The 12,708-nt window shown below is 43.4% G+C and overlaps 1 protein-coding gene across 1 annotated transcript in view; it reads right to left on the bottom strand.

Annotated features, from left to right (window-relative positions):
• Positions 1 to 8,719, bottom strand: part of CDS2 (CDP-diacylglycerol synthase 2) — a 56,883-nt gene extending 48,164 nt beyond the window's left edge. The window contains exon 1 of the mRNA XM_006047747.4: positions 8,481 to 8,719. Coding sequence (XP_006047809.3) covers positions 8,481 to 8,537 — 57 coding nt within the window. The 5' untranslated portion in view covers positions 8,538 to 8,719. The remainder of the gene's footprint in view (positions 1 to 8,480) is intronic.
• Positions 8,720 to 12,708: the final 3,989 nt, after the last annotated feature.

Below are 12,708 nucleotides of genomic sequence, written 5' to 3' on the forward strand. Positions count from 1 at the left end.
AGAAAACTAAGATCATGGCATCCAGTTCCATCACTTCCTAGACAGCATATTAAAAAGCAGAGACATTACTTTGTCAACAAAGGTCTGTCTAGTCAAGGCTATGGTTTTTCCAGTAGTCATGTATGGATGTGAGAGTTGGACTATAAAGCAAGCTGAGCACAGAAGAATTGATGCTTTTGAACCGTAGTGTTGGAGAAGACTATTGAGTCCCTTGGACTGCAAGGAGATCCAACCAGTCCATCCTAAAGGAAATCAGTCCTGAATATTCATCGGAAGGACTGATGTTGAAGCTGAAACTCCAATACTTTGGCCACCTGATGTGAAGAAATGACTTGTTTGAAAAGACCCTGATGCTGGCAAAAACTGAGGGCAGGAAGAGAAGGGGATGACAGAGGATGAGATGGTTGGATGGCATCACTGACTCAATGGACATGAGTCTGGGTAAACTCCGGGAGTTGGTAATGGACAGGGAGGCCTGGCATGCTGCAGTTCATGGGGTCGCAAAGAGTCAGACACGACTAAGGGACTGAACTGGACTGATACAGCACAGGGAACTATATGACCTATCTTGTAATAACCTATAATCGAAAAGAATCTTAAAAAGTAGATTTATATATATATATATATAAAAAACTGAATCACTCCTGTACACCTAAAATGGACACAACATTAGAAATGAACTGCGTGCATGCTAAGTCGCTTCAGTTGTGTCCAACTCTTTGTGATCCCATGGACTGTAGCCCTCCAGGCTCCTCTGTCCATGTGATTCTCCAGGCAAGAATACTGGAGTGGGTTGCTATTTCCTTCTCCATGTTGGCAAAGTAATGTCCCTGCTTTTTAATATGCTGTCTAGCTTTGTCACTGATTTTCTTCCATGGAGCATCTTTTAATTTCATGGCTGCAGTCACCATCCATAGTGATTTTGGAGCCCAAGGAAATAAAGTCTGTCACTGTTTCCATTGTTTCCCCATCTACTTGTCATGAAGTGATGGGACCAGATGCCATGATCTTAGTTTTTTGGAAGTTGAGTTTTAAGCCAGCCTTTTCACTCTCCTCTTTCACTTTCATCAAGAGGCTCTTTAATTTCTCTTCACTTTCTGCCATAAGGGTGGTGTCATCTATACATATGAAGTTATTGATACTTCTCCCAGCCATCTTGATTCCAACTTGTGGTTCATCCAGCCTGACATTTTGCATGATGTACTCTGCATAGAAGTTAAATAAGCAGGGTGATAATATACAGCCTTGACGTACTCCTTTCCCAATTTTGAACCAGTCAGTTGTTCCATGTTCAGTTCTAACTGTTGCTTCTTGACCTGCATACAGGTTTCACAGGATGGAGGCAAGGTGGTCTGGTATTCCTATGTCTTTAAGAATTCTCCACAGTTTGCTGTGATCTACATAGTCAAAGGCTTTAGCATAGTCAATGAAGCAAAAGTAGAAGTTTTTCTGGAATTCTCTAGCTTTTTCTATGATCCAACCCATGCTGGCAATTTAATCTGTTTCCTCTGCATCTTCTAAAGCCAGCTAGTACATCCAGAAGTTCTTAGTTCACATACTGTTGAAGCCTAGTTTGAGAAAGAAGAGAAGTGAAAGGCAAAGGAGAAAAGGAAAGACAAACCCATATGGATGCAGTTCCAGAGACTAGCAAGGAGCATATTGAGATGAGGGAAGATCTTAAATGGATTTTGAAAAAAACAGGACTTCAATAGGTAGAGGTGGAAAGAGGGGTGACAGAAAACAAGCGTATTTCCTAGGGTTGGAAATATCAAGAGGCAAGATGCATGTCACAGAGGCCCCAAGCAGGAAGGGGGTTGGTTAAGAGACAGGGTCATAAAGGACCAAATTTAAGAGATCTGAAAAGAGGGTCAGAATTTTTTCCTTCCCTTCTGTAACTCACAGAGTAGTTTCAGAGCTGTTCAAAGGTCAGGAGGACTAGAAGAGACCGAGTAAATCCTGAAGGAAGGTAACTCAGTTAGAAGGATTTACAACTAGTTCAGGCATCCTGAACTATCCTAAATATGCAAAAGCAATAGATAAGGAGTCCAGGTGTCATCTGATGTGAACACCTGGCCTGGACTAGATGAGGGAGCAGAGACACAGGGACTAATGGATTCCCAGCTGGAGCAGAGCGGACAGGAGAAGGAAGGTCAATGTCTAAAAGGAGAAAATCAGATTTGAGACAAAGCAAGTTTGTGCTGCCTGAGGTATACATATGCCTAGGAATTTCCTGCAGATCACTAAACTCACAAGACTGGCAGGACACAGACTGTGGGTAAAGTCTTTGAGAGCCACCCACTGAGGGATTCAGGTCAGCGACACACATCCTCTCAATGTCAGAGACCCACGAGCAGAGAATGCTGCCAGTAAATCTCAAATCGCAAGGGCTCTTTCCAAAACGCAGCCAAGTCTTCACAGAGAAGTCCCGGGCTGGTCCTGGGGTGAGTCTAATACAAAAGAGCTGCTGCCAAAGAGCAACAAATTCAAAGGACAGTTCGGGTCCTTCCACCTTCCAGGTGCTCATGAGCACTACTTCGGGGCAGGGGTAGGCTGCTGCCGGGAAGGAGAATCAGGGAGGTAGGAGGGAGGTGTTCACAGTGCTACACCATCACCTTTCAATTCTGAGACATGCACACACTGTCTAGTCAAAATAACACAAAGTTTTACCTTCCTTAAAAGGTCACTCTAAATAAATAATAAAAGGTCACTCAACTGAGTGGGCCCTATGCCATCCCCACTGCTGAGGCAAACTTGAGCAGAAGAACAAAGACCAGGCAGTGGCAGTGAACTGCCTAATGGGGGCCAGGTCTGCCCTGGCTGGCACCGCACCACCGCCCCAACCAGGCAACTACTGCACAGCAGGGCTTGGAAGGCAGGAACTCAACCCAACCCTAGGAACAAATCAGTATTCTTCAAAGGAGAGGCTGGCAAAATTAACAGTCAAGAGTCTCTTTTCCAAACCAGACACAGTCTGTTAAGTGAAAAGCTGTGTTTTATTACCCCCACAGCCTCCAGCACCAGGCAGGAAGGCTGGGGAGACTGGCACAGCACAGGGAGCGCGTTAAAAAACTGTGTGCAGGAGAGTTACTTGGCAAGCCCTCTGCAACACTAAGAAGTTCAACACACTCCATCTATGTGGATCTTAGAAAAGATATCAGAGTGCACAAACCAGAAATAATGAGGCACTATTTTTTTCAAACAGTTTAAAGGGTGATTATGTTCACTGTGAAATTAGGAGAGTCATTTCAAAAGCTTCCCAGATACATTCAAAATTATGATTTCTTGAAATCAGTGGAGGAAGAATGGATTATTTGGAGCCAAAAGTGATATAAAATCCTGGACGTTTTCCCCATGAGCACAGACACCAGCCCTCTCTCAGAGCTAGTGAGACTGTATATAGCAGACCTTGGGTTCAGTGAACATTCTAAAAGAAAATGTGTAAATACTGAATGACATTGTTTTAGGACAAATAGTTTTAAATCTAAGAGCCATCAACCAGAAAGTATTTATTCTGAGTAGCTTCCCATGAAGCTCAGAGTGAGGAGATGACAACTTCTAGGAGTTCCTTTCAAGGATACCCGAGTGGCTGCTCCCAGGGGTGAACTTAAAATATATAAATCACCACTTTTCCAATAACCAGGAAAACAGGACCTAATCAACGTTTTCTATAAAAAAAAAAGTTTTCTCAGAGTTTCAAAGTTCACTCAGGAATACACACACATGTTTATATACATATATATATATATATTTGGCATTTTGAAAGATTTTGCTATTTTCATGAAAAAAATAGGAGATAGTTGGGCTTTTTTTAAATCAAAGTCAACCAATGCAGAAACTTTTAAAGTTTGTAAATTAAGTCTGTATCCTAAAAGGCAACATTGTGCAACATAATGAGTAAAAAGGAATCAGAAAACCTTCATACTATTAACAACTCTGCATCTAACCAGCTTTGACATTGAGCAAGTAACAAGCTCTCTGGGCTACTCTGCTATAAAATAACTAGCCCTAAAATCCCTTCTAGTTCTAACATCTAATAAGAGCAATTTAATATTTTTTAAAATGTTAAAGGCTAATGAAATACCACAAAAATTTACACAAAACATTTTAAACAAAATGTTTTTTTTGAAAAAAACTAATTTTAAGTAGCCGTAATATTGGAAAATAACTGAGTTTTTAAAATAAAATTATACCGTTTGATCAGCAACTTAAAATACTGGGTCAAATGACAAACTAATCTTTCATCTTCTCTTTCTATTTAAGTCTGGGAGCCATAGTTAAGGTTTACTGATTATTCAAAACCTAAATTATTTCTTAATGTAAAAAAAAAAAAAGATTGAAAGAATAAAGCATTTCCCCTGCATCTGAAGTAGTCAGAGCTCTGAAAATAAGATTTTATTTCAGTAGTTCACTTTTAAAGTCTAACAGAAAACTATGTTTAATTATTTACCACTATTCTAAAATATGCTATGAAAGTGAAAGTCTTTCAGTCATGTCCGACTCTTTGCAACCCCATGGACTATACAGTCCATGAAATTCTCCAGGCCAGAATACTGGAATGGGTAGCCTTTCCCTTCTCCAGGAGATATTCCCAACCCAGGGATTGAACCCAGGTCTCCCAAATTGCAGGCAGATTCTTTACCAGCTGAGCCATGAGGGAGGTCTGAAAAAGCTATTGCTGCTGCTAAGTCGCTTCAGTCATGTTCGACTCTGTATGACCCCATAGACGGCAGCCCACCAGGCTCGCCCGTCCCTGGGATTCTCCAGGCAAGAACACTGGAGCGGGTTGCCATTTCCTTCTCCAATGCATGAAAGTGAAAAGTGAAAATGAAGTCGCTCAGTTGTGTCTGATTCTTAGCGACCCCACGGACTGCAGCCTACCAGGCTCCTCCCTCCATGGGATTTTCCAGGCAAGAGTACTGGAGTGGGGTGCCATTGCCTTCTCCGGAAAAAGCTATTAGGGAAAGACAATTGCATGTAGCAACATTCCTTCTACAGCTCAAGTCTGACTGTGATTCTGACCACTGAAAAATTCAGTAAGAAAATGAACTGAAAAGCTGGGTCACAGAAGGCCAAGCTCTGTCTATAAAATTTTCTTTAAAAGGTGATAAATATGAAAAGACTACTCTGAACACTTATAACTTGAAATATTTAATCATCTTCCAAGAGTAGAAGGTGAATCTTAGTTTTTCCTGTAAAACTACATTTCAACCAGAAACAATAGCTTAACACAGTACAATGTGACAATTTCTGCTCAACATATGTAACATGCATACTCATTTAATCCACATGAATATCTTCTGAAGCACATGCTACTTTTTATCACCCCTCATTTTAGAGATGGACAAGCTGAGGCTTTTATGCAAGTTAAGTGATTTGCTCAAAGTTACACAGCTAGTATGGAGTAGGAAAATGGCAACCCACTCCAGTATTCTTGCCTGGAAAATTCCATTGACAGAGGAGCCTCGCAGGCTACTGTCCATGGGGTGGCAAAGAGTTGGACACGTTCAAGTGACATGGACTGAGTGACATCACACACATACATACACAGCTGGTAAGTGGCACTGTCCAGGCTGATGATAGCTCTAGCTGACTGTTATGCCCCTGCTCTTAAAACCACCATTTTCAGTTAAAATCTAAACTCCCCTTTCTAAATGATGCCTTTATTTCATCTTTATACTGGTTTCATTGATCTAGAAAGCAAGCCTTGAATGAGTAAAGCTGTAGTTTAAACAGCACTCTAGCACCTAAGGACAGTAGTAGAAAACTCCACATCCTTCCTTCTAACCTCCAAAACAAAATCTCCTGAAATGCGAACCCAATCATAAATTTTAAGATGCCCATGTTTTGGCCCAAGTTCCATTCTCTCCTTTCCTAAGCTCCAATGGAAAAACATGGAACGATGGGAGGAAGATCATTTCCAAACCTTAAATACCAAGTTTCTTGGTTTGGCAACAACACTGTGCTTTGGGACTTTAAAATTATAAGCATGGTTCCCAGAGGAAAAATTTCCTTTATTAGCAACTGGCTTGACAATTCCATCCTCGGATGCTAAATATAATACATTCTGACTTTTATAATAATAAACACATTCCCCAGATTATTTTGAAATGACTGTTTATTTAAATTTTGTCACACCAGTTAGGCAACTGTAGCACTTTTTCCTAAATCTTTCAAATTTGTTTCAGTTCTTTTAGTGAATTGACCTGACACTGTTTTCTGAATTGTACTATGAAATAAGAAAGATGGAATTTTTCCATTTATTTCCCTTAAAAGATACCCTTGTTTTACTATTTTTGATTTTCTTAAATTTTAACCCAAGAATATCAGCAAAGTCAGAATCATGGAAGTAAGTTTTACAAACTATGAAATAAAATAAACCTAATTTTAATATTTTATATACATTCATGTGATGGTTCAGATGGCAGTGAATCCACCTGCAAGGCGGGAGACCTGGGTTTGATCCCTGGGTTTGGAAGATCCCCTGGAGGAGGGCATGGCAACCCACTCCAGTATTCTTGCCTGCAGAATCCCCATGGATAGTAGAGTCTGGCAGGCTACAGTCCATGGGGTTGCAAAGAGTGACTAAGCACAGCATACATTCATCAAAGACAAATAAAGCATTTCACAGTTTTTAAAAGGAATCTTTATTATTAAAAATCCCATGCAAGGTAATCCAGAAATATTGGCAATGGGGCAACTGCCTTGTTCTGAGCTAATGGACTGTTTGTGGAGCAACAAGCATTCAGTGAACCTCAAATGGATCCAAGCAGTTGGATGGGGAGGGTAGAAATTTTGTTTTACCTCATAACCTCATGGTTTTGGGGGCATGTGGGTTTGCTTGTTTTTACCATTAAGTCTAATTCTTACAAGTAGCTTTTTAACATACAGCCCACTAGATACCACTCGTTTTTGACTGCTCTTTTCACACCTAAAACCACAAAGTCCCATTAACATCAAGACTGATCTCTCACCCTATACAGGGTTATACAGCCTCAAAACATCTGGTAACTTCCCAACAGGCAAATGCATGGTGGCAACAGAGTTCTTCCAGGCCAAACTAGGGTATTTAATGGCAAGATTAGAAACTTCAAAGTACCTTGTCTCTGTAAGCGACTCCTCAACTTGCAAACAAATTTTTCTCCAAAACATATTCTAGAAATCAAATTCCATTATCTTTCACCCTTCTAGTATAACTGCTGTTGACACCCTGACACCAAATCTTGGCTTTCTTCCTTCCTGATATCTCCCTAACGTTCCTTTCCTCCAGTTTTCTAAAATGGAAAGCTACATAAATGGGTATTGAGGGTCTGGTGTAGGGGCAATAGGGATCGGTGGAAGCAGCTATTCCTCAGTTCAGTTCAGTTCAGTTCAGTCGCTCAGTCGTGTCCGACTCGTTGCGACCCCATGAATCGCAGCACGCCAGGCCTCCCTGTCCATCACCAACCTCAGTTCCAGCCAAACATTAATCAGCTGGGAATATGATGGCAGATCTTCCAATGATCCAAAATAGGCAATAAATTCAAGTGGCTGGGAGAAATATTCTGGTTTTTTAAAGCAACACAGGGACCAAAGAAAACAACTGCAGGTCACCAGTTGGCAACCCGCGAGTCAGACACTCTCTTTCATTCTGGTCCAGGCTCCCTGAGTCCAGTTTACACATCATTGTCATCAATCCACCAAATAACACTGCTTCTGCTCCTGACCAAGACAAACTCCAGGCTTGAAATACTACCACGAAGTTTGTGCTGTCACTTAGCGTCCACAGTAACAAGGCCACTCCTCACCTTCTCTACACAGACCTTTCACTTCAACCAAAGAAGTCGACTCAACTCATCCCTCACCCCCCCAAGATGGCCTCTGTTCTACCCTCCTCTCTACCCCAACAAAGCCCACATCTGAAGCAGGAAACAAGTCCATCTTTGGGGAATATACCTTTCAACACCTAATGACTGCATGACTTCTCTGCTTAAAGCCTACAGATTTAACTTTCGAGAAGGGGTTTAAATCTCCTAACAGGCAAATCTCATGGCCTTGTCTTGATACACCTTCACCCCTCAACAAATAACGGGAGATCGGAGAGGTTAAGTCATGCTCTGAGGAATCTTTGCGGGGTCTCGACGTCTTCACACCCGGGAACGCCTGGGAAGGTGGACTAGAATAGGACCCCCCCCCCGCTCCCCCGCCCCAATCAGCCCTGCGAGGCAGGCGGACGTGCGCAACCTCCCGCGCTTTCCTTCCTGTGCCGCGGTGATACCAACCCCAGCCGGACCCCAGAGCCGTGTCCTCGGGACCTCGACCTGCTGAACCCTGCCGCGAGCTCCGCGGGACCCCGCACCCAAGGACCGTCCGTCCTAGTGAGGCCCGATGCTGCAGGCGGCCGCGCCAGAGTCAAAAGGCGAGACGACCCCTCTCTGCGCGCCCCCCACGGGCTTATGGGGGACGCCGCTTCCGCGGCCGCGCCCACCCGGTGCCGCCGCTACCTTGTCCTCGGGCGGAGCTTCCGGCTCGCGGGCCACCCTCTGCCTCAGCTCCGTCATGCTGGAGACACCAGCGCTTAGTCGCCGCTGCCGCGTAACGCAGACGCCGGGGCCGGCGCGCGGACTCTGCTCTGCCAGCCCCGAGTCGCCAAAGCAGAGCGCAGCTACGCAGCGCCTCGCTTGCCCCACCGCAGCCCAGCCGCCAGCCCTGGAAGTCGGCCCCGCCCGGCTCAGCCGCCGCCCTTTCACCCGGGCGGAGCTTGACCAGCCCTCTCCAGCCTCTGCCTGCTAGCTCCTTTTCTGGTAAAGGCCCGGAGGGAGGGCGCAGGCGCACCATCGCCATCACGGCTCGGGAGATCCACCAATGGCGCGAACCCGTTAGGGAGGCGGGGCGGAGGCGGGGCAAGTGAAAAGTAGTGGAGAGGCGTGCATTATTAGATAGTAGCCTGAGGGGGCGGGAAAAGGAGTGCGTTTCGGGAGGAGACTAGCCAATGGGAACTCGAGCACTGGCGCCCAGGGTCTTAGAGGTTAACAATTTGCCGGGGATAATGGCAACCCACTCCAGTATTCTTGTCTGGAAAATCCCACGGATTTAGGAGCCTGGTAGGCTACAGTCTATGGGGTCGCAAAGAGTCGGACACGACTGAGCGACTTCACTTTTTTTTCACTTTCCCCAGTCTCCAGCTTGCCTAGTCAGTACTTTGCCTCACACGGATAAGTATCCGCTTATAAGGCCCTGAGCGGAAAGGCCTGGGGAGCCCACCAGTGTTAGAGGAGATTACCGATAAGGAAGTGAAAGTCAAACTTCAGTCTGTATCGTCTGGTTTATTTTATGTGCTGGGCACTGAACTATGTTATCTATCTCATTTAAACTGCACAACACTTGGAAGTGGATATGATTTCCATTTTACAGTTAGGGTTTTCCACGGTTATTCAGATTTCTTTTCTGCCTTCTGAACTACTGAAAGACCTTTTAGGTGGGGAGGAATGCTGCCTACTTTGTTCACAGCCGGATCCCCTCTGTACCTGACACATCCCAAGTCCCTAATGAATGAGGTTTCTCCTAAAAGAAAATGATTTAGCCAAGGTCTCACGGCCAAAAAGTGCCCACAAGGAATTAGAACATAAATCTGTTTGCCACCAACGCCCGGTCTAACATACTCCCGGCCTTCTTAAATTCATTGTTAATATCTGTGTTACTCAGCATTGCTTTCAGCAGTTACTGTTCGCTGCCTTGTGATGTAAAACAAATATAAAATGGGGCCCCTTCCCTTAGCATCTTGTAATTTAACAAGGAGAGAAATTTGCGCACATAGGAGATGCAATTTTGTGTTAGCAATTTTGACCTGAACTGTGAGGTTTGGGGAAAATAGAATTCTGAACAGGATGTTTTATTTTCTTGATTTCTATGAAACTAGATCCCCAAATACCTGTAACACTGCTTACAGCCTACAGTAAAGTAGACGTGAGATCCATGTTAAGTCGCTTCAGTCCTATCCAACTCTTTGCGACCCAATGGACTGTAGCCTGCCAGGCTCCTCTGTCCACGGGATTCTCCAAACAAGAATACTGGAGTGGGTTGCCATGCCCTCCTCCAGGGGATCTTCCTGACCCAGGGATAGAACCCATGTCTCCCTCCTGCATTGCAGGCAGATTCTTTACCGATGAGCCACCAGGGAAGCCCAAAATAGGTGTGGAGGATCAATGAATTCAGGGTATGTTTTGTTCTCTATTAACAACATTGCACAAATACTTGGTTTTGTTTTTTGAGAGAAATAGACCACTCCATTCAGGCCATTATTTATTTAGAGAAAGCCTTGCTTTTGTGTTTTGTCTTAATCTTATTTATAAAAGTAAATAACATGCTGATTGTAATTTTTAAACTCTTTTAACCTGTTGTGGAGACTGTGTGACCACTATTTTGACTGTTAGTGATCACCTCTTGAACTGAAGACTAGACACTTCTTGGATAAATTATATAAGGTTTATTAACTATAGGATGTAAAAGGATGTCAACAGAGAGAGCCACAAGTTCATCCTTTAAGACAAGTGGAAGTGTTAGTAACGAGATTCTCACTTTTGGGAAACATGTGAAAGGTCACATCCAAGCAAGCATTACATCAGTTCTCTTGGAAGCTCGGCTGTTTGCTTTGAAACCCAGCCTAACTGAGAACCAGTGCACACAGTTTCAGAATGCAAACCACTTTTTCATACATTTACTAAGACCGGACCTTAGACACTGAAAGCCAGAGACCTTTGGTTTTTGTTTAGATACATTGGATTGGGTTTCTCTATTGTGGAAACTTCAAATACATTAACCAACACAAGTTTTATGGAAGTTTTAAAACTTATGTAGTCATTCCTTATGTTTTATGGGGTGTTTTTTCCTTTTATGTTTTGAAGTCCACAGCAAGATCTCTTAAATATTTACCAATATATTTTTCTATTTCTTGAGTTTACACGTATTTGAATTTTAATTAATCTATCGAATTTATTTCAGTAAACAATTAGGAAGAGTCTATAGCTTTATTCTTTCCTGAGTTCAGTTCAGTCGCTCAGTTGTGTCTGGCTCTTTGCGACCCCATGAATCGCAGCATGCTAGGCCTCCCTGTCCATCACCAACTCCCGGAGTTCACTCAGACTCACTCACGTCCATCGAGTCGGTGATGCCATCCAGCCATCTCATCTTCTCTCGTCCCCTTCTCCTCCCACCCCCAATCCCTCCCAGCATCCTAGAAGTTTAATGAATTTTTTATAATTTAATTCATTTTTCTCACTGTTTGGAATAGCACCTTTACTAGATGTTTAAGTAATCCTCTTAAAATAGAAGTCTCATGTCAAAGCTTCCTTTGATAACTTTCTTTTTCACTTATAGAAGGCTTCTAAAGTGCTATAAGATCTCAGCCCTGCCTGTCTTTGCAACTTCTCTCCCCTTTGTTCAGTGTGTTCCAGACATATCAATCTTTGAGTTCTATTATGTCAGTTGTTGTTGTTCAGTCCCTAAGTTGTGTGCAAACCTTTGCGACCCCATGAACCACAGTCCAGCAGGATCCTCTGTGGGCTTTTACACAGAGATTTTTCTATGAGATTTTTCCTGGTGAAAATACTGGAGTGGGTGCCATTTCCTTCTCCAGGGGATCTTCCCAGACCAGGGATCAAACTCGTATCTCCTGCACTGGCAGGCTGATTCTTTACCACTGAGCCAGCCACTGCTGCTGCCGCCTCTAAGTCGCTTCAGTCATGTCCGACTCTGTGCGACCCCATAGACAGCAGCCCACTAGGCTCCCCCATCCCTGGGATGCTCCAGGCAAGAACACTGGAGTGGGTTGCCATTTCCTTCTCCAATGCATGAAAGTGAAAAGTGAAAGGGAAGTCGTGCCCCACTCTTAGCAACCCCATGGACTGCAGCCTACCAGGCTCCTCCGTCCATGGGATTTTCCAGGCAAGAGTACTGGAGTGGGTTGCCATTGCCTTCTCCGACTGAGCCACTAGGGAAGCCTATATGTCAATTACATCTCAATAAAACGGGGAGAAAATATTTATTAAAAAGCTTTGAATTTTTTCACATTTATTTACTTATTTTTGGCTGCACTGGGTCTTCATTGCTTTTCTTGGGCTTTCTCTAGTTGCAGCAAGCGGGGGCTACTGTCCATTGCAGGGTATAGGCTTTTCATTGTGATAGCTTCTCTTGTTTTGGAGTATGGGATATAGGGCACTCAGGCTTCAGTGGTTGTGGCTCCCTGGCTCTAGAGCACAGGCTCAATAGTTGTAGTGCATAGACCCTTGTTCCAAGGCATGTCAGGATTAGGATCGAACCCAGAGGTCCTACACTAGTAGATGACTGCATCACTGAGCCACCAAAGAAGCCCAGTATCACTCTTAAGAATGCTGCATCAATCACAGCCTTGACAACGGTGATATATGGAAAAACAGCAGTTATCAGCAACTGAGAAACTGAATGTTAAGATATATTACGAGTGCTTTTATATATGGTGTGCTTTTACACATATATTATATATATAATATGTGCATCATAGGCACAAGAGTGATATATGATACAAATGTTTTATAAGTCAAAGTTCTATGATAATAACAAAACAGAAAATCTAAATGATAAATCAGGATAGTTGCATATTTTATTTTCTTGTGCTACATAAAATAATGGAGCATCTTACAACTGAAGGTATCTTAAATTCAATTAAAGACACATCTAATAGAAATACTAGAGGGA

Source organism: Bubalus bubalis, chromosome 14 (genome assembly GCF_019923935.1).
Source record: "Bubalus bubalis isolate 160015118507 breed Murrah chromosome 14, NDDB_SH_1, whole genome shotgun sequence".
Classification (NCBI taxonomy): Eukaryota; Metazoa; Chordata; class Mammalia; order Artiodactyla; family Bovidae; genus Bubalus; species Bubalus bubalis.